The 26,632-nt window shown below is 42.9% G+C and overlaps 1 protein-coding gene across 2 annotated transcripts in view; it reads left to right on the top strand.

Annotated features, from left to right (window-relative positions):
• SHISA9 (shisa family member 9) overlaps positions 1-26,632 on the top strand; it is a 1,229,487-nt gene that overhangs the window by 559,075 nt on the left and 643,780 nt on the right. For both annotated transcript variants that reach the window (XM_086941423.1, XM_086941422.1), the window contains exon 3: positions 20,945-21,004. In XM_086941423.1, coding sequence (XP_086797549.1) covers positions 20,945-21,004 — 60 coding nt within the window. The remainder of the gene's footprint in view (positions 1-20,944; positions 21,005-26,632) is intronic.

Here is a 26,632-nt window from a genome sequence, read left to right as displayed (position 1 = left end):
ATGTGGAGAGAAAGCTCCTGAGGAGCCAACGCCCCCCCGTCGAGACGGACCCGCACCGGGCTCCCCAACCCCACTGACTGGCATCCGACTCAATCACCAATTCCGGAGAGGTCCCGAAGAGGGCCCGACCATTCCAGGCCTCCATGTGGTCCAACCACCACTGCATCTCCCATTTCGCCTCCTCGGAAAGTGGAATTTGGTCCGAGTAACGAAGACCTTTCCGAGAGATGACAGATCTTCAGGCGCTGTAGAGCCCTGTAATGTAGGGGCGCCGGAAAGATCGCCTGAATGGATGAGGCCAACAGACCGACAACACGTGCTAACGACCTCAACGACACAGTCGGTTTGGAAATAACAGTAGTTAGCTCCCTCTTGATATAACGTATTTTCTGAGCGGGTAAGAAAAGTTGACAGGTAAGAGAGTTGACCTGGAAACCCAAAAAGTCCAACACCTGAGTCGGGACCAAGACAGACTTCTGGTCGTTCACAAGGAATCCCAGAGACTGCAAATGATCTATGGCCCAGTCCAGATGGGCCAACACCTGAAACGGAGAGTCCGCCAGAATGAGGATATCATCTAGATAAATTATTAGACGGACTCCTCTCGAACGGAGAGACTCCACCACCGGCCTCAGAAGCTTCGTAAAGCACCAGGGTGCTGACGAGAGGCAGAAACGGGAGAACTTTGTATTCCTACCATTTCCCCAGCCACTGAAACTGAAGAAAGCGCCGATGAGGGGAAAAGATCGGGACCGACAAGTAAGCGTCCTTCAGATCCAGACAGACCATCCAGTCCTTCTCCCGCAGAAGATCTCTCAACAGATGGATGCCCTCCATCTTGAAATGCCTGTAAACCACGCCCCCATTGAAATCCTTTAGGTTGAGAACCAGACGGGAGCCCCCGCCTTTCTTTTGCACCAGGAAAACCGTGCTGGCGAACCCTTGTGGATGACGCACGGTCGGAACTATGGCTTCTTTTGACAGAAGAGCTTCCAGTTCCGTGGAAATGAATTCCTGATCCTGCGTTGAAAAAGAAAGGGGAGGAAGAGGGTGGGTCTGATGCGGGCGTTGATAGAATTTTATTCGGAAACCCTGAACAGTCTCCAGAACCCAAGCATCGCTGGAGATTAATCGCCAATTGTGTAGAAAATACTGTATCCTGCCCCCAAGAATCACACTGCATGCAGGAATTAGGCTCACCTGATGTCTTGGAATCCTGGTATCCACCATAGGATCCTCCAGAACGACCTTTCTGGTACTGGCCACGGCCTTTCTTCGAAGGGTAGAACTTGGACTTGTTCAAATAACCGGAGTCTTGCTGATGGCCTCTGTGGGACTGGGTTCCCCTTTGGGAGGGCTGACCACGGCCGGACGGACGTCCCCTACCACGTCCGGCCCTGCCAAAAACCGGACGATAGGCCCGGCGTAACGAGGCTTGAGCTTTGTCCAAGCCACTAAAGGTGTTGACAAATTTAGTGAGCTCCCTTAAGAAAGGTTGACCAAAGAGCAAACCTTGGGCCTCCAGACCAGCCTCAGAAGTGCACAGCTCAGCAAGCTTGGGATCAAGTTTAAGTAATATCGAACGACAACGTTCGCTAGATATGGCACAACTTGCATTGCCGAGCTGGCAAATGGCTCTCTGAGCCCATTCAATTAGCTCGTCAGGGTCCACCATAGTGGAAGACTCCTTGGCCACAAAGCCAAGGTCGAGGATCTTAGTGAGAGGACCCATAAGGTCTAAGACCTTATCTTGGCAAGAGCGCCAAGAACGGTCCCGACCTTTTTTAGGGTCCTTCGCAAATTTGCGAAGGTACGTAAGCATCGTGGGGTCCACTTCAGGAGTTTCAGCCAGGTGATCCGCTAGGTCTGGACGCGGACACTCAGAACGAAGACGGGCCCTCACGTCTTTATCAAATGGCTGATGTATGTGAGCCTGCACGTATTGTGCCACCGCAGGTGAAGGGAGCCAAGCAGAAGAGTTAGGGTGGACAATGTCCGAGGGCTCAAAAGACAAGACAGGGGGATGCGTGGGCGCATCCACTTATGCTCTTTGCAGACCTTCTTTTTAGGAGGGGGACCTGCCTGGTCAGAGGAGGATGAAGAGTCTTGATCATCCGTGTCCGCAGGGGAAGCAGCCGTAGATGCCTCAACTCTGGGCACTGGTTTAGCAGTTCGCAAAGCCTTAGCCAGTTTCCGAAAATCCGAAGAATGAGGGTTATTAGGAGAGGTAGCAGACTTGCGCGAAGCAGGAACCCATCCTTGCTGCTGCGCATACTGGGTTAAATGGCGCTTCAGAGGCGTGATGGCTCTCACCAAGGCTTGGTTGACTGAATGCTGGACCCCCTGGTCAAGCGCCTCCATCAAATCATACTCCATGGACTCTGAGACGTCGTCCTCCTCATAATAGTCATCCCCATATGAAGCACTCATGGTCTCACTGAATGAGAAAGTAAATATATAGCCCACTGGATGACTAGAATCTTGTATGCCAAAGGCAAAATGCAGGGGGAGTGAAAAAACCCCAACAGCAAGCCAAGAAGCAGGAAAAATACTGCCCAATTCGAAATTTAAATGTGGAGGGAGGGCTTGCTGAGTTCAAAAAAATACACTCTAGGCAGTGCCTATGCAAAATTTTACAACCCAAAGTGTCTTCAGCAACAATGGGCGTCTGATGGGTTAATGCGCTGGCTGTGGGCGTCAACGCTGACTAGAGGCGTCTCCCAGGAGGCTCCGGAAAGTCGAGAAGCCAAGGAACCAGGAAATGCCTACCGTGCATGCGCGGGGTTCCAGGAAGCCAGACGCATGAAAATGAAAGCTCGCGCCAAAAACCCCGGTCTCCCGCTCCACAAGGAAAGACACACCGGCGCAGAGCACCCGAGCCAATGGGAAGGCGAACACGCGCTTCCGAAATGAACGCCGAAGGAGACTAAAATCGACGTGCCGATAAGACGGCAAATAAACAGTAAATGCGCGACGAAGAAGCAAACAAAGCGCTAGCAAGGGTAACAACAAAGCGCTAAGAAGCACAAAGCAGAAACAGTCAAACAATACCAGCAAAAGCGATAAGGTAAGACAAAATGCACTTAACTGGCTGCGGAGCAGCAAAGAAAGAGGAAGAGTGACTGTCTCTATTGCCTTTTATACCACAGACTCTATGGTTGTTACCCATGTGTTTCTGGGTATTGTAGTTCTTTTATTTCTATGGCTGCTGGGCTCATTAAAGAAATGAGAACGCATAATCGGAGCATCCTGTCCTACAATAGAATTCTGTGCAGAGGATACTAATAGCCCATCTAGAGGTTGGATGGTAGTGGGACAGCCACGAATACTTGGCTGCTGAGCTACATGCCAACCTCTTGCAACTCCCCTCGCAAACAGTGAGAGGCATACTGTCATTCCACCACCGGTAATTCTGTCGCAGAGCACTCAAGGCGGAATTGGTGTATGTGAAGCACTTTCAACGTCGACCTTGGTAGTTATTGTTTGTTCCTGTTAACCATGGCTGTCTTTAGACAGGAAAATGGCACAAATGGCTACCATGGTCTGGGAGAATGCTCCTGGCATGTCAGGCGACAATAGTTTTACTTTTACAAATAAAAAACCCTCAGTGTGGCGGACCAGCCTTCACTGTGTTTTCCCTCAAGGCTCTCAGCAATACATTATGCATCCCTAAAATCCATGCAATAGTCTGTCTTCAGGCTTTATAATTCTGCTATAAAGAGAATAATTCTACGATTTGTTAATTATTTATTTTGCAGGGGAACTTTATCCAACGTACATGTTAAATTGTGGTAAAATGACACCTTTTTCCTCAGCGGTTCCAGATGTAGCTTCAAAGTGATCATGTATTGCCTTTCCACGCCTGCGATTGGAGATCATTTCTATTGGCTTGTGACAGCGTATCTTCCAGGCTTGGTTTAGGTCATCCGAATGTTGTACAGATGACGCTGCACCTCCCCCAGTTTCACGGAGTAATCCCAGATTGCTGTGTGATCATTAGGCCGAACCGTCACTCGCCTATAAGCAATTGACTGCACCTCTAGTTACGGCTGCACCTGCTGCCGGGCTCATCTTCCCCCGGGCTGAGCCTTCCACGCTGCGCTGCGTCTCTGGCAGACCGGAAACACGCAGTCTCGCGTGGCTCTCTCTAGTGCGCCCAGGTCTCGCACTTCTAGAATATTCGAAGCAGAGAAACACCACATTCATGTCTCTTCTTAACCTGCCCTGCTGAGGGATTTTTTTCATTCTGCCCACTTGGATTTCATTGCCGAAGCGTGAAGTACGTGAACAATTGATGTAAAGGTTTTCGACTCTCACGTCGTTCCAATGAAATAAAAGAGTGTTCCTTCTACTTTCCTCAATAAAATAGAATATTTGTCATAGAAAACATAGTTGTAATTGTGTTGATATTACCACACAATACAAACAACAATAACTATGAGAGAATCTACTTCCTTGCATTAGTCGTATAGTGCGGTAATGTTCATTTAGTAACCCCTCAATGTCTATTGTCCAGATTATTACACCCACAGGTTTATCATATAAAGTGAACACTTTGCGTTCCAAGTTTAGGCCCAGTCTCTGCCACAGTTTAGAGCTGACTGATGTCTTATGTAGTTGAAGAGCAGGGGCAGGGCTATTTTACCACCTTAGAGTGGTAAATAGTCGCTTTTCAGAGGAACTTTAAAGTAATATGCTAGTTTTGGCTACAAATGCAGCAGAATTTGTGAACACATCTGAAGTAAACAACAGAAAATAACATACAAAAGGAACATAACAACACACTTAAAACTTAACAGAGCACTTCACAGCAAAACAATCAAACAGAACTCAACTACTGCAGTTCATTACAAGAAAATTGCATTACAATAGTACAGGACAAAACGACAGCAACACAAAAAACAATAGCACATCGTCACCACAACAAAATACCACATAACAAATATGCACACACATTCTTGCCGCAAATTACTACCTCCACAAGTCTGTTTTCTCAACATAATGGTGAAAGGTGTTTGAAGCAAGCAGTACCTTAATATTACGAAGGACATGACATAGGGACAGTTGCACATTTTTTGTCATCTGACCCGGGTGTTAAAGATGGAGATTCAAATGAAATAATAACTTGAAACGTGTTTGTAATAAGGATGTTGTTTCCATGCGACTTTGTTAGGAGCTAACCAAGGCATATAGCTACATTACTGAAACCATGTACAGGCCTAAAAGTATTTCAAAATTAGCAAAGTATTCTGCCTCTTATAAGATAAAACAAGCCAATTCCCGGAAACAGGCAGAGTGCTCGAAATTCTCTTTAAGTTGAACCACAAGTTTTGTAAAATATTCATTCAGTCTGAAACTCTCTCTGAAAAAAATTAGACAGCAATGCTTTTAGCTCGAAATTGGGATCCCATCAGTGGTTCTTCAATTACCATAAATGCGAACTCCTGGTTTTTTTACTAGAATGTGTAAGTGGAACAATTTCCACTGCATTACGTGGTCTGCAGTTATCACAGTCAGAGATCTTAAAATCACCCTGCTGGCAAAGTATGCCATGGAGTATTACAGTAGGGTTTTTTCTTTAAGTAGGGAATGTGCACAAATGTCTCAGTGCATGCGTCTGCAGTGTACCTGGGTGATCATGCGTGCACACGTGTGTGCATGCTATTTCTCCAGTAAGTGGTTCAAAGGTTGGTGGTGCTGGCCACTATTCTGCTGACAGAAGTCATACTTACCCCTAAGACATTCTTTACAAGCAGTCTGGTTAATTACAAATTGTGTGGTAACTCTTATTATCAAACTTATAACAATTATTTATTAGTTTTGTAATAAAAAATGCCAGGTAAAATTCGTCAATATTTATCGGGGGGAAATGCAGGGGATTTAGTGAGACATGTAGATTTTGGAGCAATAAGCATGAACATCTGCATATTATTGCCAAAAAATGCATAATTGGATGGTGTTTATTGCCCTGATAAATTCTGACTCAGTGATGTCTGATCTTATCAGATGCCGTAAATAAAGCACCCTTTTCAGCCACACATAAAGGGTCGTAGGTATTAAATCTTTGCATGTCATTCATAAATGTCGTATTGATCCACCTTAATTTATCACGTGGACAGAGGGCAGAACTTTAATGGTTGCACTCCAAATTTGAGTTTCGTTTCATCATTAGCCATACATTTTTAGCAGCTGGCATATTCTAACCTATAGTATCTATCACCTATTGAGAGGAATGCTCAAGACCTTCTTGGTCTTATAGACCAGTTCTACAGTAACAGTCCATTGTATGGTAAACACGTGCTTTGCGTGAGTTCTTTAAGTGATTTACATATTCCAAATTATCAAATAAATCAAGTCACATGTAAAGATATACATTTTGGGCAGTATGTTTATAAGACTGTTAATCAGTTGTCTGCCATGCTTTAAACCACCATATGCTGTGAAATGTAACAGCATTTTGGACATATGTGATTTGTGACCTATATGAATTTGTGAGTTTAATAGGTCAACTGATATGCCAGTAGCAATTCAAATACTGTATGTATGTATGCCACATTGCCGTAACTAAGCAAATGGAGAATTCAGCCACTACCAAAGTGTCGCATTGACATGTATGAACTCTGTGTGACTGAACGGGCAGTTATACCCCAAGTCTTAGCTACTCAGCGCATATCTACTTCTCCTTCATCTGATCTGCTGGGGCACAGGAAGCCTGGGGACAAACTGACCCATAACCACACAGTACATGTTCATTCTTTCCAAAAGCAGATCAATTTCCTTTAAGTAGTAAGGGCAGATACTGTTAAAAGAAAAGCCTAGGGCCAAGACTTGGTTGATTCATTCAAGACCTAACACATCCACTTACAGGCCTAAGCAACACAGCTCAAAATACCCAATGCCAATTCAAGAACAGTCATCATCTCCTTCAACTGCAAATGTTCATACATAGTGGTGCTCTGTCCACTACCAATTTTACACTGTCTGGGGTCGCTTAAACATTTGCATAGTGCTACCTTTTTTCGCTTTTGTTCATTTGGTGTGTGTTTTCCTCCATTCCTGTCTGTTGCGGACAGTCCAATTTTTCAGCAGCTAACTTATATGTAAATATTGCCTCTTGTAGGCAAAATACAAACATCACCTCTGCTGCCACAGCACGCAATAACTACAAGAAAAATAAATAGAGCAAAATAGGGCAGCACATAGAAATGCTTACCTTAGGGTTGATATTCTGTCCAACGATATTCTTGACTTTGATATTCTATAACTTCGATATTACCAACTCGATATTTCTGTAGGTCGATATTTAGGACTCGATAATTAGACTGTGTACCTTCCCTGATTATGGGCAAGTACATGAAGGCCAGGAGGGGATCTATTCACTAGGCCTTCCTGGATTTGTCGAGTGCTTTTGATACTGTAAATCAGGAGAAAATGTGGGCACTAATGGGGAAAATGGGTGTTGAGGAAGCACTGATCTTCCTAATGCGTAGGCTGCATGCCTCCACCACTGTTTCTATAAGATATTGTTCGCCAGGTGGATACCAGGCCTATCGTCTCCACAAAGGGTGTACGGCAAGGGTGTATTTTAGCTCCATTTCTCTTTTTAATTTACACAAATAGCCTAAAGGCATTTTTACTTCAGAAGGAAATTGATTTCCCCCAGATTAGAGGCAACCCAGTACTGCAACTATTGTATGTGGACATCACTGTGCTTATGGCTCTCAAAAAGACAGTAGGCATTAGGCTAATCCTCATGGAGAGCACTACATATCAATACTATTATCAGCTACTCATGTTGAACCTGCCATGAACCTGCCACAAGCAGCCAACAAATGTCAGGTCCCGACAAACATTCGAGAGGGTTTATCTAAACTGGGTGCGTATCTCCATGTGGTTCGAGAGACTGTGAAGTGCGAGATATAGCTCGGGCAGGGGAGGCAGGGATGTCTTCCTGAAGTGTTTTTAGCCAGTCTATGAAGAGGCCCATATATCTTTTGACCTGGAGGCTACAGGCATTAACTCCCAGAAAGTTGATAGTTGAGTGTGACTGTGTGACGTCTTGGATCCATGCCTTGACTGCAGGTGTTTTCCTGTCCCCCCAATGTATGAACACTCTATGTTTAGCCATCAAGAGTAACAAAGCATGTAATTTGCGGCACTCTGCCTTAGTTTCTTTTACATAACACAAAGCCTAATGTCTGGCTCTGGTTCGCTGGGCCCCCCTAATATTTCATGAATTTTGCTAAAAATGTCAGTCCAAAAGGAAGCAATAAGTGGAGAGTACCAGGACAAATGTAGCAAGGTGGCAGGGGCATGCCCACACCTCCCGTTTCTCTCATCTGATCTCAACCCCATGTGATATAACTGAGTATGGGTTCTGTAGAACCTGTGCAAGTATTTAAAGTGTATTAAAGTGTATTAATCTCAGTTTATATTTGCATGAGAGTAACTGGAGTTGGCAACAGCAGAAGATCCATTTTTCGTCGGTCAAATGACTGTCAAGCTCTTCATTCCAGCTCTTCTGGTCTTTAGTTATAGTCAGTGGTGCTGTGGCTTGAATAGAGCAGGATATCCTTTGTATTAGTCTGCGGGAACCTATAGTACTTATCAACTGCTCTAGTACTGGTAATTGAACAGGGTTTTCGGAAAGGTGGCATGTAATTGCTTACAAGTGGCTTTAATCTTAAAATAGAGAAATAGCTCCGAAAAGTTCTTCGAGCCCTCAGCCATAGATTCCGGTGGAGCACAGAAAGTGTCTTCAGAGTACAGATCCACAAATGTTTCAAGTCCCATTGATTTGGCCAATGCTACGTTCCCATCATCAGCCATGGCTGTAAGCTGTATGTTACGTGACAGAGGGGTACAATCTACTGTTTTCCGTAAGTTGGATTTAGAGTGAGAAACCTTGGGTGGTTGCATGGGAATGCCCATGCACCACTCTTGGTACTCCCCCATGGCGCAAAGTAATGCTAAGCAGCGCAACGCGCTGCTTCGTATTACTTTTATGTTATTTCCAGCACTAAACAAGTTTAGCGCTGGAAAGTAAATTACAAAAATAAGATTTGGGGTCGTTTTGTGTCACTTTTGTGATGCAAACATGGCGCAAAAGCTTAGTAAATCTCCCCCTTTGAGTTTAGCAAATTTCTCAGTTAACAGACCACACGTTTTAGCAAATCTAGGCAGAACCATTGTCAGCTGCATTTTGAATGCTTCTTACATTCTAGAAATGTTATTATTGTGTTTAATGGTTATATTGATTGTCTGAGATTACAACTATGAAAATTATGAAGTAATCAAAGCCACTGGGGCGAACGTGTGTAAGGAAAGTGCACAGAAGTATTAAAATTTAGAAATACAACTTAGGAAAGTAATGCAATCAATATCTTTTATTCCTCCTTACATTTTTAATATAGCATGAAAGTCAACTACTAATCCGATTCCAAGGAATTTATTGTCAAACAAAGGCTACTGAATATACAAGAAACAAATATGAGCGCAATCCAAGCGACAGGAATGTTTAAAAGAATACAAGCTTTAATACCTGGCAAAAAACTATTAATCGGAATAAAAAGCAATTTGTTTATCATTGTATTGTCTTCCCACTCTCAAGTGCATAAACTGCATTAAATAGTGATGGTCCTTTGATTGCACCAGCTACACGGGAAATTCATCTATGCCAGGTGCGACTTAATGGTCGGCACAGCATTACACAATATGTGTTCAAATCTGGGGTGCCAGCACACACTCCTGCTATAGGCATTCGCTCTGTAAAACGTGTGTTGTACAGTAACTGCTTCTTCGTGTGTGCTCTTCTAATCCTGTAAAAGGTCAAAGAGAGGAGTTTGGGCAAGGCCGGGCGCTAAAATTAGCGCGAGCCGCCATTATGGCGGTCACACCGATCCCCAGAGGCAAGGAGGAGGTGGGAGCACTCCCACCTCGCCTGAGGGACCAATAGGCCCAGTTCGGCGGGGCGTGAACCGGAAGCACTTTAGTGGTTCTGGTTCATGCGGGCATGCAACTTTGGGGTCCAACCGGTTTAGACCGGCCTGGCCCGTGCCTCCCCCCTTAAAAAGGGGTGTGGGGAGCAGATCAGTCTCTTGTTCCGTACAAGGGGTGCGGGTCCAAAAGGTAAAAAGGGGACTTGGGGAGTATCACGCCATATGAGTTCTACATTAAGTTTGCCATCATGCCATTTAAAGAGGTTGGAGTGGATGTGCGATGTGTAAATTACGCAGGTGAAATTCATGAACTTGCTGAATTTCGTGACATGCAAAATCTACAAAAATTACGAAACATTTTTCATCTTTTGGATTATGTGCCTCCATTACAAAGTCCCACCTCCAGTTACGAATGTGTTCTACAAGGTTGGTTTCACAAACATTGGAAGGACCAATAGCCACCGCACAGGCTCTGCCATGAGAAACACGTCATAATACCGATTTTGTAAAAGCCCATGCAAATGTGGCCTCTTCCTGCAGGCAGGATCTAGTAGAAGGTGAAAAATCATGGAAGTGAAAAAGCATGTTTGTGCATTTTTTCCCTACACCCAGTTTTTGTTAGGGACCTACTCGTGTCTCAAGTAAATAGGTTGTGAATTTCGTATATAGTATTTCATGTTTTGTATTAATCCTAAAACTCAAACCGATTGGTTGAACTGAGATTATTTGCTTAGTCTAGCTATAACCTATTTGTTTGCACCTGAGAATATTGAGGAGAACGTTACACCTTAGAGTGCAGAATTGAATGAAAAACAATGGCAGGAAAGAAACGTAGTTTCCGGAAGCAGGAAATTCTAAATTTAGTATGAATTTGTCAATAGCCACTTGTTCTTGGAAAAATAAAATAGTGGTATTTCCAGTGAAAAAAAATGTATTTAGAGAATGTTTAGCTGACTAATATTAAGCCTGAATAACTGAACCTGTCAATCCAAATTTGCTTGTTAAATTGTGTTTGAGGACAGGCACTTGACAAATTCTTTTTGATGAAAGTTACCCTTTTTATAATCTCAACCCATTTGAGAACCAGGTTCCCTACCAATTTCCCACACTCCATGTTACTGAACAGTCCTAAACACATCAAGACCTGAGTAGTGGTAACTCTCCTTTTATCAGGAAGCGCTTCCCAGCACTTTCCCGGGAAACCCTAGGATGGAACTTAACTTACTCCGTGATCCTGCTCTGGGACATTTTCTTGTCCTCCATACCCAATATTCTCCTTTATACTCACCCATAACCTGTTCCATTCAGTGTTGCTGCAGTCATGGGGGACGAAGTAAAATGACTTCTGTCCTGTCTGAATGGGTGAAAAAGTTACAATGGCTAAAAAGAATATTAATTTAGATTTTTACACCATTTCAGGCTCAAATCTGAGTCTATGAAATGCAGAAACCTAAGTCCAAGGAGTATTTCTTTGAATGTCATAATAAAAAATCTGAGACAGAATAATTTAATTTCATCAGCTTAATCTTTAAGTTTTTTCTTCATGTTGATGTTCGGAATGTTTCTCCAAAATAACATACACCAATTCTAAACTTGTTCATAAATAAAGTAACCCTGGGCGAAGAACTACGCTCCGTTCGCGGAGTTTGCGGAGTTTCGGCAACTCCGCGCTCCGCGGAGAACGCGAAGTTGTAGAATACTCTGCAAACTGCTGCGTAGCGTAGTTCTCGCGCGCTCAATAGCATTTTCGCGTGCGCGAGGATGCTTGTCGGTAAGATCGAGTTGCCGAACACGCAGAAACTGCAATCTGGCACAGAATAACTCGCGAACACGTTAGTAGTGACCGGAAATAAGGGGACGCGAGCGGGCGGGACAAACCTCATGGGTAACTTTGCGTGCTACACATCCCGAGCATGCAGGCAATCAATCAATCAATCAATCAGGATATTTGTATAGCGCGCTACTCACCCAGAGGGTCTCAAGGCACTTGGGGGAGGGGGGTCCGCTACTGCTCGAACAGCCATGTCTTGAGTTGCTTCCTGAAGCAGAGGTGGTCTTGGGTCAGGCGGAGGTGGATGGGGAGGGAGTTCCAAGTCTTGGCTGCCAGGTAGGAGAAGGATCTTCCTCCCATGGTGGATCTTCGGATGCGTGGCACGGCGGCGAGGGCGTGGCTGGTCGATCGTAGCTGGCGGGTGGGAGTGTAGAAGGTCAGGCGGTTGTTGAGGTACCTGGGGCCCAGGTCGTGGAGGGCCTTGTGTGCGTGGGTGAGGAGTTGGAACGTGATTCTCTTGCTGATGGGGAGCCAGTGAAGGTCTCTCAGGTGTCCGGAGATGTGGCTGTGTCGGGGGATGTCCAAGATGAGTCGTGCGGAGGCGTTCTGGATGTGTTAGAGTCTTTTCTGGAGTTTGGCTGTGGTTCCGGTATAGAGGGTGTTTCCGTAGTCCAGTCGGCTGGTGGCGAGTGCCTGTGTAACCGTCTTCCTGGTTTCGGTGGCGAGCCATGGGAATATCTTTCGGAGCATGCGTAGGATGTTGAAGCATGATGATTGGACGGCGTTGACTTGTCTGGTCATCGAGAGGGAGGAGTCCAGGATGAAGCCCAGGTTGCGTGCGTGGTCCGTTGGTTTGGGTGCGCTGCCCAGGGCAATGGGCCACCAGGAGTCGTCCCAGGCGGAGGGGGATGAGGACTTCCATCTTGTCTGAGTTCAGTTTCAGGCGGCTGTTCCTCATCCACTCGACTACGTCTTTCATCCCTTCGTGTAGGTTGGTTCTGGCGGTTCCTGGGTCGTTGGTGAGGGAGAGGATCAGCTGGGTGTCGTCGGCGTAGGAGATGATGTTGAGGTTGTGTTGGCGTACGATGGCTGCGAGGGGGCTCATGTAGACGTTGAAGAGGGTGGTGGTGAGTGATGATCCTTGTGGTACGCCGCATATGACTTCGGTGGTCTTGGATCTGTACCGGGGGGAGGCGGACTCTCTGGGTTCTTCCGGTGAGGAACGAGATGATCCACTCCAGTGCCTTCTCTTGGATTCCGATGTTGCTGAGGCGCTGCACTAGGGTGCGGTGGCAGACCGTATCGAATGCTGCGGAGAGGTCCAGGAGGATGAGGGCCGCTATTTCCCAGTTGTCGAGCAGGGCTTGGATGTCGTCAGTGGCTGCGATGAGGGCGGTCTCGGTACTGTGGTTGGCGCGGAAGCCGGACTGCAAGTGGTCGAGGCTGGTTGGACGAGCGCAATTGGTGATCCACTGTGTGAGGTTGTTGGCTGCTTGGTTGGGGTCCGTTGAGCTGGTGGGCGGGTTCTGGCTCAGTGAAGTGGTGAGCTGGTTGGTGGTGATCTTGTTCCAGTTTCTGCGGGGAACCTGTTGCGGGTGGTGGTGAGTCGTGGTCTTTCTGAAGCTGAAGTGGACGCAGCTGTGGTCTGTCCAGTGGAGTCCGGTGGAGTGGCTGAAGGAGATGTACTTGCTGGAGGAGAAGACTGGGTCAAGCGTGTGTCCGGCGTAGTGGGTGGGGGTGTTCACCAGTTGCATGAGTCCGAGGTTGGCGAGGTTGTCCAGCAGGGTGGTGGTGGTGTTGTCGTTGTTGTTCTCCAGGTGGAAGTTGAGGTCCCCTAGGAGGATGTAGTCAGCGGAGGCGAGGGCGTGCGGGCTGATGAAGTCTGCGATGTCTTCGCTGAATTGTGTGCGAGGTCCTGGGGGTCTGTAGATGAGGGTGCCTCTGAGTGTGGTCTTGGGGTCGGTGTGTATCTGGAAGTAAAGATGTTAAGCGGCTGTGAGGGTGTCGTCTGAGTTGGTCGTGATGCGGATGGTGTTCTTGTGGATGATGGCGATGCCTCCTCCTGTCTCGTTGACGTGGTCTCTCCGGGTGATCTTGTATCCGTCCGGGATGGCGACGGCGATGTCGGGCGCTGAGGAGGCGTTCATCCATGTTTCCGTGAGGAAGGCGACGTCTGGAGATGTGGTGTCGAGCAGGTTCCAGAGTTCCACGGCGCTCCCGAAGACGAAAAATGGCTTGCGAACGGGTCAAGCAAGCTACTACGCATGCTCGCGGAGCTATGCGTAGTTCGCGGAGTGCAAGTGCATCTTCGCGTAGCTCGCGGAGTGCGGCTACGCGAACTACGCCCAGGCTTAAAATAAAGAAAAGACCAATGGAACTTATACATTTTGAGGTTAAAAAGTACAGCAAACATGACGATTATGGTTTGGCATAGTTATTAAGCATGACTGTTAACACCCATATACAGTTTTCTAAATTTCACCAGATTAATTAATAGCAAAGCAGACAGTATCTTTTTTGTTTAAAAGGCAATACAACGTATCCCTGCAAATCAACAAAGTTTCCCATTGCATAGCAGTGGTAGGCATTTATCATGTTTTTGCAGCACCCTCTTCCTTGTCCATTCTTTTTCCATTCCCCGATCCTTGCCCTGGTACTTCTTAAATTGGGAAACGGAGGAGGAATGCAATGCTGACAAATAAACTCCATCAGCTTAATATTGAGCTCACGTTGGACTTGACATACTGCCACAGGGAGTTGGTGAATTTTAACAATAACACCTCTGGCTAATATGGGGAGCTTTGTACTTCTAGGTGAAGTGTGTAATTTGCCAGTATTATACAAGTATACCCAGAGCACTACAAAGTATTTCAAAGGTCTGCTAATGGGAGCAAGCCAGTTTATTGTTGACAGTTCAATGATCCAGCGTTGCTCGCATTTTGTACATTGGAAGACAGTCTTTCACCTTGGACAACTTTTTCAAGGCTTTATGGTCAATAGACACATCTTTAAATATAACTTTCGAATGGAAACGGTGCACCAAATGCCACCGTCATGCCTACATGTAAAAATATAATAAAAATCTCCAATGTCAAGGAAATGCCTAAGTACCAAACGAGTGACTGGAACACAAGATAGCCCTCAAGGGTCTGGTAAATAAACTGGAGCCTTGAAAGGAAACGCGAACATAAATTAGTATAATGGCACTAAGTATTCCATAAGTATACAACTATACATGAATTAAAGCATTATACTTGGAAGTCACGTACCTGAAAGTCAAGATACTTTTGTCCAATTACAAAGTATGAGATGATGACCCTAATAAACCCATATTGTCTTCACCTTGGATTACTTGTGAAAAGAGGAAGGGGATGGGGGGCATTTAGGCTAAAAGCCAGTCAGAATTACACCTATATAGTTATCAGGTGATTAGTCGCTAGCATAGTCAGGTTGTAAAACATAACGTTTTCACCAAATACGTGTGTCGTGAGGCGTTTACATCCTCAAAGATGCCGCATACCATTTGCAACTCGGGCAATAGAAATCGAAGTCAGACCCGGAAGTAGTCATATGTTCGGCCAAGAACAAATTTTGTAGGGGACCTGGCCACTGTTGTTCCACAGTAGCCGAAATCAAAAATACATTACATGTGTTAACAAAAAAAGACAATTTTTTAAAATAAATAGTAGTCGGACAAAACATCCGATTTCATAAACACAATTGCTCTCCATTGTAATGAACGTCGCATTATCAACATAGTACGTAAAGCAATTGATGGACTGACAGGCCCGAGTACGCGCCATCTTAATATTCTTCAATTTCAGTAACCTACATTTAAGAAAACACTGACTCCATTCATGAGAAAATGTATTAGGCAAATAATAGTAAATGTGTGTGACCCAGCATTTGTATAAACATGTTAAAACATATTTATCCTTTGTAATTGATCCTATGTATTTGGATCGATAATTTGGCAGATATGTTTCGAAGCTTGTCATCTTGCTGCAACATATATTTGCCAACAGAAATATTCAATCTGTATGACCCCATCCCTGTATAGACACATGTTAAAACATATTAGTCCTTTGTGTTGATCCAAAATATTGGATCAAAAAGTTTGGCCAATGAGTTTCAAAGCTTGTCATCTTGTTGCAGCTTACTAAAGTCGTAGAGCATACCAAGCATTTCTAATGAAGTGCATGGGCAAAAGCAAATCACTTGTCCTGCAAAGCCGGTGTCTTAGACAACATATGGTTCTATAAGGGGATGCCTTGGAGTCAAACATTGTGCATAATATTCACACACCATCGTTCATATGTAATTTGACAAATTCACCCTGCTATTGCAAATGTTAATAGCCTCAACAATGTTACTTATCAAATCTAACCACTCTTCTGGTATTTTGGGCTTTCTCAGACAAAGACTATACTGCCATATTGGGCTATTTAATCTACCTCTGGTGAGCTGTATCATTTCCAGCCTCATGGTTGGCTCCACTGGAAACTTGAAATCTTTTCACTGCCTCAAAGGATTAATTAAGGGGTTATTTTTCATGGGGGAAGGAGGACTCAGATGTTTCATCACACCTCTCTGCTGTTTTATGCTGGCTTCAGTTTTTTGTGTCTCAGAACCACTTATTTCAGTTGTTTTCTTTCCACATTTCATTTTCTAGGCTTTGTTTGATGGGCGAGTGTTGATAATTGTTTAATGCTTGAGAAAATTCCAGGGTGTGATACTGTTGCAGATGAGTGTTTGTGGAGTTAGTTTGAACCCCATTCACTGCTAAAAGCTATTCTAATTTGCTATTTTTAAAGAGATGTATTGGATGGATGTATGACGTTACCACGCATACTATTACCACGCATACCATTACAACGCGGTATTTACAACGCATACCAATACAACGCATAGCGCTTTGAGGTGCTGGATAGTGGTAAGTATAATTTTATATTCCAACTCCAGTCCCCGTGGACACTAGGGAAGGTGTTGGATATAAAATTAAACTTATTCCCTATCCTAGAGCACCCTCCAGCGCAATGCGTTGTAATGGTATGCGTGGTAATGCCTGCGTTGTAAGTGTAGTGCGTGGTAAAAAATGCGTGGTAAACGTTGTATACCGTATTGGATGATTGAGCAAAATCAATTTTCCAGCATGAATTGTTCTTCTTTGATTTACAACTCAATTCCCTCCAGCATGAGGGGACTCATGTTTTAAATTCCATCTTTTACATTACTCCTCAGCTATTCACTTTTCAGACCATACATCTTTATTATAAGGTGTTTTCCTTTTTGTTTTACCAGTCATGTTTTAATTGGCACATACACAATGCACAGACCTTAAATTCATATTTTTAATGTCCTTTCTAATTAAATTAAAATGTATTACAATGATTTATTTACTTTCCCACTGGATTTGAGCCTAAGAACCTGGCTCACTTAGAAGGTGTAATATTTAACTTATCATGGCCTTTAAACAAGTCATTGACATTAACAATTACTCAGGCCCATTTCTAACGACGATCTTTCCAGTTTAGTTCTTCAGTTTTCTGACAGAGCTAGTGTTCTAACATTCTTCAGGGAGCAGGTTAATAATAATATGTTCTTGTCTAATATCTCTATTATGCCCTATATATTGACTCAAGGCACCACAGTACGCTTTTGTGTACATTGCTCTTCGTAGGACGCCAATCTATTAAAAACACAAAGTCTTGAAATGCACCAGGATTACATTTGCAAAGGGCTTCTTTCTTTCATCTTTGTTGGCACAGGGGAATATTACACTAATATCCTATCTATCAACGACCGTTGGAACCCCTTAAGTAAACTTTAATTGTAAGCTCAGGGCTCTCCATAAACCTGTACCTTCTTTCACACACTGGCGTAACCAGATAACAGTAAATTGTGCAACGTTTCATTAGTTGCCTCTCCGGTGGGTACCCTGAATATTGAGTAGGAAACATCGTCCGACCTAAATGTTGTGGCCAAAATATCGAGGGAGAAAATATTTAAAGTATGTATAGATTTTTTTTATACGTAATTCAACGTAAGGGGGCCTTGCTGATATGTTTATATTCAAGGTATGTCTTTGTGGAGTTAAAACTAGTAAACTAATACTTCCTCTACATGCACATACTTTTCGATATTTTGTCCTGCTGTATTCAGTAGTTATATGATTTTACCTTTCCCTAATAATACAATGCACCAAGAGAGCCATATACTAGCGTAGTTTCGCGAGTAGGGTACAGATGTTCAACGGGGAAGTTAAAATTGTTTGATAGAATTTCTGAATACTGTAAATAATATTGCTTTTCTCAGCCTTCCTTTACAGGCTCCTGAATGGGCTTAGAGGGTGATTTGCAAAGGCACTTGGGCACTAAATGACAGTGAGGTGCACAAATACTAGTCACTGTAAGATCAACACCAGCATTGATAGTCACAAATTGTGCATTTACACACATAAATGGATTTACAGACCTAATAAATTACACTTGTTTGATGTCATTTTTATGTGTGTGTACATCTCCTCACCGGAGATGTTACTAGTGCTCCAATAAAATAACCCCTGCAAAATATAGGTGAACATCCACAAACTCTAATTATTTACAAATATTAGAAATTTCTAGGTAGTTACCTACCCTAAATTGGACAAAAAATAAATGATGTTATGTGCAGGAGTATATCCGTTTACACTATACAAAGTGTGGGAGAACACACTCATTATTTATGAGGATATAGGCAATGCGTTACTTCAAAGGAAAACAGTTAGCGGCAGTCGCGGCTGGTGACATTTGAAAGTGGCGGGGCGTGATGACAGCTGTCGCAGCTTTACAGGGCTCTGTGGTAACACTCATCAGAGAGTCTGCACACCAGACAATGTCTAACCCATAACGCCCTAATCCACACCTGGCCACCGACACCTCTCTCTCTCCAGAGACTGTCGAAGGGACACGGAGGGAAAGTGAGCATCAAAGGGCACTAGGGCAGGAAACGGAGAGGGGCCTCCCGCTTCATGTGAAAAGGTCGGAAGACATTTCAATACATAATAAAACAGTCATAAGTCAAACAGTCAAGAAACTTTACTACTTACCTTAACTTTCCGGCTTCCCGCCTCCAAGTCCGCTCCGACTCCCGCCGCCGTTCAGTTCTTGAATTCGGAATCGTCATCATGACTCATCAGACTCGTCATGCAGGAAGCCAGGCAGCCTCCCTCCCCTCTGGCTCTACCACAGCACAGCGCTGCAATTGGTTCGGCCGGCTTCCCTATCACCACGTGATTTCTCTGTATGCTGCAGCATACAGAGAACAGGGAGAGTGGGAGGGGTTACCCGAGGGCAGGGGGGAGCGGCTTTCCCCGCTGTTATGAATACAGTTAATACTATCTGTTTGGACAGCCTCTCAGGCTGCCAAACAGACTGTATTTACAACAGTGAGGAAAACCACTCCCCCCTTCCCTCGAGTAACCCCTCCCACTGTCTCGAGCAGGAACTCGAACTTATCCTTTCTCGCCGTGCGAGAAGGCAGAAACAAATGGTAGTTCTCTACTATTTGTTTCTGCCTTCTCGCACGGTGAGAAAGTAGTGGGGCGGCGCCCAAACGCCCCCATGGAGGATCCGCCTCTGGTTAGCGGATACTAATTGATTGATGCCTTGCATTTTCCCATTCTGAAATATAAGCTATCTTTTGGAATACATGCATTTTAGTGGTACTCCTGGATACCTGCTACACTCACATTATCACAGGAGGATGATTGGAAATCTTTGTGAATTCTAAATAAGTAAGAAATTTTAACCTAACCTAATAGTAACACAACATGATCAAATTTCAGGGTTTCTTTGTTTGTAGAACATTAATGTATTTGTAAAACGTCTGAATTATTTGACACTGTGTGCATCCATGTTTTTCAGTGCTTTAAATCAGACACTGTTTTCTTTAAAGTAAGATCATTTTGATCCTCCTTGAATAGCATTTCAAGAAAATACTTTTAACTAAGATTATTCCCTTAAGTGATTGGTATGGTGATGCGTTCAACATTTTGGGTTTTAAGGTAGATTCCAACATGTCTCACGACACACTAGAATTAGTTGCTGTTGAGAGGGTAGAAAAATATGTTAGAAAATTGTGTTCTGCTCTAGATAGCAGTGTCATGCTAGGGACTTGAATATTGTTTGTAAGGGAAACATAAGAAATGCAAATAAAAGTAAAGTTCAGTCACATATGTACTACTACAGTATACTACCTAGTCATATATGTTCTACTACAGTATACTGTGGAGAAGTGTGGCTCACTGGTTAGAGCAGGCAGACCCTGAAGCAGAGGTCAGACCCGGGACCAGGGTTCAATTCCCGACGCGGCAGGGTCTTGAGCTCAAAAGTCCACGGACTCGATAATTCTCGCTTCGGTGCCTGACCTAATCATGGGTTCACACTCTGCAACTCTGGGCATTAAGCTTGCTTAATCTCCACAACGGCCCCCCACGGCGGGATGCCTGGCTTTCACCTTGGGGATGCCCTGTAGGGGCTATCTCACAGGGAAAAGCCAGGACGGGTTCCCAAGGCAAGCGCTTAGAGACCCCTGGGTTATAAGCGCTATATAAATCCACAATACAATACAATACAATACTACCTTATGCATCTAACAGCTGCTTTGCTCCGTGGAGGCAAATAAATGTGGAATTGAAAGCATGACTTGAAATGAGGTTGTCCTGTTCAGTTGATCACAGTGTTTTTGTTCTAAAAAGTAATTGGAATTAGGTTGATGCAACAACTGATGCATTATAGGCTCTAAGTGATAGACACAATGCTTTCATTTGCAATAGTTTTCCGTGAGATAGGCTCAGCACTTTTTTACTTCCTGATAAATATACTGTACAAACTTGATTCAGTTTGTCCAATAATAATAACAAATACTCCGTCCTTTTCCTTAAAAATTGAATATTCAAATTGGTTGTCTGACGGAACAATGCAGGGAAATACTCTGCATGCCTTTACCATGCATTTGTCACCCCGCATTTGTTTAGAATATATATGCGTTTACAATGCATGGTAAAACATCCGTGGTAAAGGTACAGTGTGGAAAAAAAAACTCGTTGTAAAGGCTGTTTACCATTCAAATGTAATGGCCATTGGCCTGTGACTTCAGAGGATATAATATCTAAGTTGTTCTTTCTTCTGACTCACTGACGTTTTTATCCACCACTAACATTGTAATATGTGATTTTCCAACTTGAATCCCACAGCTAGCAATGGGCCAAGCTGTGATCACTGGCAAGGAGGATACAATAAGAACTACAGCAAAGGTAAATTCACGTCTTTAATATGTTAACATGATAACATCTACATGTTGTTTCTCAGTGGAGTGTGTAGTAAGTTATGGTACTCTAAGAAGTTAACAATTCTTTTAATTATGTTTGCATCCTAAACTGAATAGAGTTGGTAAATTGCAGTTGTTGAAATATGTGAAAAAAGACGTCAAGAATAGGTACCAATCCACAATCCCTATTTTTAAAGGGTTTTTCAACTCAATATGGATTATCCTTATCATAGTAAATATTTGCATCAATAAATATGTGTGACAAATGATCGTTTTGTTATTTTTTGGGGTAGGAATTTGATAGGAGGCAATCAGTGTTCAGTGAGTTGCTCATCATTTGAAGGGATAATTCCACTAATCAGCTTTCTCTTTTCATCAAAATATGACTCAGAGATATGTTTGTTTTCAGACCATGCACATAGTCTTTCAATCCCTCATGGAACATTGAACTGTCATAATAGGTGTTAGACGTGTCAGCCTTATGGTGCTCTTCCCCAAAACATTTTCCTTTCACCCCTCCCATTTTGCTGAATTTGTTTTTGTTGGCCTTAGGGCACTGTGCAATGTACTATTGCTAATCAGTGCTGAAGTGCCTGCGTCCACTTCCTTTAAGATGGTAACATTAGATTCTAACAGATTGGCATATTTATATTACTTTAAGTCCCTAGTAAAGTGGTATATATTATTCCCAGGGTCTGTAAATTAAATGCTACTAGTGGGCCTGCAGCACCCATTGTGCTACCGATTTAAGCAGCTCCTTAAAATATGCCACTGCAACCTGTATGAAGATTTAAACTGCTAAACCAACTTGGTGATGTAACCTCCTTGCAAAGCCTAAAACATTCTTTTTATTACATATAAGTAACCCCTAAGGAAGTTCTTAGACAGATAATAGGGAAGGGTGCATTGTAATTAAAACGTTGGGCACGTACCTTTAGGTTTTACATGTCCTGGTAAAACTCAGTACTGTGAGGCCTACCTCTATCATTGGACAACATTTGGTAACCTTAATAAGGGCAAATATCTGATTGACAGCAGGTAGGAAAGTCATGTTTGGTATATGAGGAATTCTAACTTAAAATCCTCCTTAATAATAAAGTTGGATTTTAAGTTACAATTCTGAATCTACCACTATTGGAAAGTTGGCATTTTCTTGCTCTAACCATTTTGAGCATCCAGCTTGTTCCTGGGTCACATGACTAGGTGTTCTTGAATGTTGACATTCGTGTTATGCAAAAAAAGGTCTGGGTGTTGGCTTGGAAATGTGCAGGAGGACAAAGGGAGACTTAATTACTTACAGAGGACTTGAAGTTGACAGTCAGCTTGCTCAAATTATATGGCTAGACAAAGTAGTAGTACAAAATAGATTCAGAGTGACTGGACTGGGCAAAATGCGAGTATTTTAATTAAACTTCGTTAGGGCATTGGAATATAGACAGCAACATCATTCTCATAGGTAAATAGTGCACACATGCTCCAGCAAAGAGAGCTCATGTAGCACACAGCATACCCTTTTTTTCTGATTAACCGCTCTCCTCTCTTCTTCCACACCACCCTCAACAGTGATCTGTGAGGCCCAGATGAGTAGCATCAAATTACAATTAACACCTAGGTATGTATTAAAAAGATAAAGAGGGGCTATTTTTATTTAACAACACAACAGTCACATTTAAAATATTGGAATTTCGTGCGATCCTCCACAGTAAACACTTGTTGTAGCGTTTCTCTTCAACTCCAGCTGAAAGCAATCATCATTGCAACAAATACTCAAAATGCCTCAAGGCCACCAGTCTCAGTGGAGAGGACAGTTCTCTTTTCCTTTCATCACACCTGAAAAGTGTTACAGTATTTATAGAAGAATTTATAGAAAATAAATAATGTCATTGCACAATATATTTACAGTTTATTTCACTTACTAAGAAAATGATGTTAATTGGCATTGTTTGCATATTCTAAATATGTTATTTATGAACTGTTGATCAACCCAATTGAGGCATTCTACATAACTAAGTATTTCTTACATTGTAAATAAAGGTCTCAGTTTAATTTCCTAGAATACGCATGTATTTGAAGTATTCAGTGGTTCTATAAATAAAAAAAAAAGCATTGGAGAAAAAAGGGCTTCCCTGACAGCACTCCCCCACTTGCATCATTCACTTCATCTGCTCTTTGTGAATTGAATATAACAATCACCAAAGACCTGCCATGATAGTGATGCCACATAAATTGGGAGGGAAAATTAATTCTATAGAGTAAGAGTGAGCGCACGTTTCTAATATGTTTAATTTCACAATGCTTGTGGGTATGCAATATGTTTTTGTCCATCCTAATATATGTAGACTATTGTCTATATGCGTCCCTTATATTTGTTGCGCAGCAACCAAATCAATAGGGTCTGTTCGGGTTGCAAAGTGAACCAACTCCTCCCCCCTCCCTCCACCCACTTCCCGGTCTGCCATCCTGACACCAACTGTCAATCCTAATATATTTAGACTACTATTGTCTATATGCATACCTTGTATTTGTTGCGCAGCAACCAAATCAATAGGGTCTGTTCGGCCTTTTGATTAAAAACACGCACGTATCGAACAAGCGCGTATTCAAATCCAACATTGTGTATACATAAACACGTGCTAATGTTGCAAAGTGAACCAACTCCTCCCCCCTCCCTCCACCCACTTCCTGGTCTGCCATCCTGACACCACTGTCCATCCTAATATATATAGACTATTGTCTCTATGCGTCCTTTCTTAATGTTGCCAAGTGAACCAACTCCTCCCCCTTCCCTCCACCCACTTCCCGGTCTGACGCCTTAATGTTGCAAAGTGAACCAACTCCTCCCCCCTCCCTCCACCCACTTCCCGGTCTGCCATCCTGAAACCAACTGTCCATCCTAATCTATGTAGACTATTGTCTCTATGCGTCCTTTCTTAATGTTGCCAAGTGAACCAACTCCTCCCCCCTCCCTCCACCCACTTCCCGGTCTGCCATCCTGACACCAACTGTCCATCCTAATATATGTAGACTTTTGTCTCTATGCGTCTATTGTAGCTGTTCCGCAGCAACCCAATCGATAGGGTCTGTTCGTCCTTTAGATTAAAAAAACACGCGCGTATTTGACACGCGCATATTCTAATCCAAAGTTGTGTATATATAAACACGCGCTTATTCGAATTTAACGTTGTGTCAAAATTTCAAATCAATCGGTGAAGAACTTTCGTAGATTTAACATTTTTATCGAACGCACATTGACATTTTTATGTCTGTTTGTGCTTTCGATTAACAACACGCGTGTATTCGACACACGCGTATTCGAATGCAACGTTGTGTCAAAATTTCAAATCAATTCATGCAGAACTTTCGTAGATTTAATCTTTTTATCAAACGTACATTGACATTTTTATGTGTCTGTGCTTTCGATTAAAAACACGCGCGTATTCGACATGCGCGTATTAGAATCCAACGTTGTGTATATTAAAACACTCACGTATTCAAATGCAACACTTTGCCCAAATTTGAAAGCAATCGGTGAAGAACTTTCGGAGATTTGAGATTTTGAACAAACGAACAGTTACATTTTCATTTATATAGATTACCATGAAGAAGGAAAAGATAATCCAATTAATAGAGATGCAGCGCATATAGGGGAACATGCATCAAGCCATTTTCCATTCGCACACGGACGATTCGCAGCATTGGCCCATTTGCGTACAGAAAAAGACCATTTCTAATGTATCAAAGCCTTGACATTCGCAATTTAGGTAACTAAGTTGCGAATGTGATCTGTGCATTTAGCAAACCCCAATTACCATCAACTTCAAGTTCAGGGTAACCATGTGCATACTTTGAAAAATGTATTTTTCCAATTACCAATTTGGTAATCACAAATTAGCAAATGCAAAACCATTCATTCCTAAAGGCCTTTAGTCCCATTGGAATTAATGGAGTCATATTAGCAAATAGTGATTCGCTATTTATCAAGTCGTTATTAAGTAATGTTAAGGAGTCGCTAAATATTTTGCGATTCCTACATGCATTGCATTTTGTGACTCCAAAATAGCGATTCAGTAAAAATCGCTATTTTAGTATCGCAAAATGAATGAGTGATGCTTGTGACCCTTAGTGGCCAATACGCAAATGATCTAATCAAACATTCATTAACATCATCAAATAAATTCAAAAGTGAACACAGAAAAGTAAAAGAAAACAGAAAAAAGACCAAGAAAGGCAACCAACTGACTGAAAGCAAACTCAGAACCCATTAGACCCAGATGTCATCAATGCAAAAATAAAGAGCAATTCTCAGGGCCCATCAACCAATGCAAATCACTGTACAATAAAATGTCAGTAATATCTCCAAAAGAAGTCATCAGGAATTACGCAGTAAATAGAATCTGTATTTTGTCATCAATTATATTCATACCAGTATTGACAGAGTTTAGTTGGTCGATTCAGCGGCATTCCAGCAGGGTCAAGGTCCAGGACCTTAGTGCTTTTAGGCACTCTACTTATGTAAACTATTTGAAATTGCATATCTTTATTAAATTTTATTCTATTTTTTTAAAGTGTTGTGGGATTTTTCTTGTGTTGTGTTTTCACTTTATTACAGTTTGAAGTAATGCATGAATACTTTACACATCTCCTCTAATTTAAGCCTGACTGCTATTGCTCCAAGCTACCAGAGGCTTGAGGACAGGCTAATCAAGGATTTGATTGTGGTTACCTTGACAACAATTGTGGTTGCTGCTTGAGTATGGTTTCACCCCCCTCAACCAGTAACCAATTTCCCAACACCTTTACTGTAGTAAAAATGTGTTATTGAATTGACATCTGTTTGAAGCCCACACCAGACTTAGAATAAGGAATTCAAGCTGCACAGCTGCATGATTGGAGAAACAGCACGGGCTGGTTCCCAATGTCTGAAGAGAAGGACAATCGAACCATGAGGTATTCATATATTTCTCTGAGACAACAGTTAGGTGTCTGAGTCCTCCATTGCCCACTTAAGTTTACTGAAACTTAAATGTCTCATTGTTGTAGCTAATTTTGGATATTCTTAGGTATATCCTTCATTTGGGGGTGTCTAGTAAAAAAAGACTCTAGATAGGTTAAATAACTTTGCTAAATTTATTTTGCAGAGGCCTGTTCTATCCCTCTCCCCTATTTGTGTATACATGGTATAAAGTACCCCCTGTTGATTAGCATGAGAATATTGCAAGTCACAGGGGAGCCCCATGCCATACCGAAGAGTCCTGAGCTCATTCATAAGGTCTTTGAACTTCAAGGTGATTTGTGGTATCCTAATAATGTACAACATGGGTGACAAAATCTGGGGGTGGGCAAAATATTCCGTCCCACCAGTGGAATTGTTGGAGTTTTGGTGACTCTGAGTTACCCTTGTAACTCTATGTTTCGGCCAAATTCCGTTAATCGCCGCATGGTGAATTTTTTTCTTTGCTTGTGCGCCAAAGCAGTAAATTACCAAGCGCGAGTGAGATTTGGCATCCCCCATTTTGATTTACAATTGCTAAGAAGACATCTGTTGAGATTTTTCCAACGTTGGCGGACTTGACCATGTGCAGTCAGAAGGTTGCCACTTAATTAGAAATTCTAC

This window comes from Lissotriton vulgaris, chromosome 10 (assembly GCF_964263255.1).
Source record: "Lissotriton vulgaris chromosome 10, aLisVul1.2, whole genome shotgun sequence".
Taxonomy (NCBI): Eukaryota; Metazoa; Chordata; class Amphibia; order Caudata; family Salamandridae; genus Lissotriton; species Lissotriton vulgaris.
Note: the sequence above shows the minus strand (reverse complement) of the source record. Positions and strands in the feature narration are given on the sequence as shown.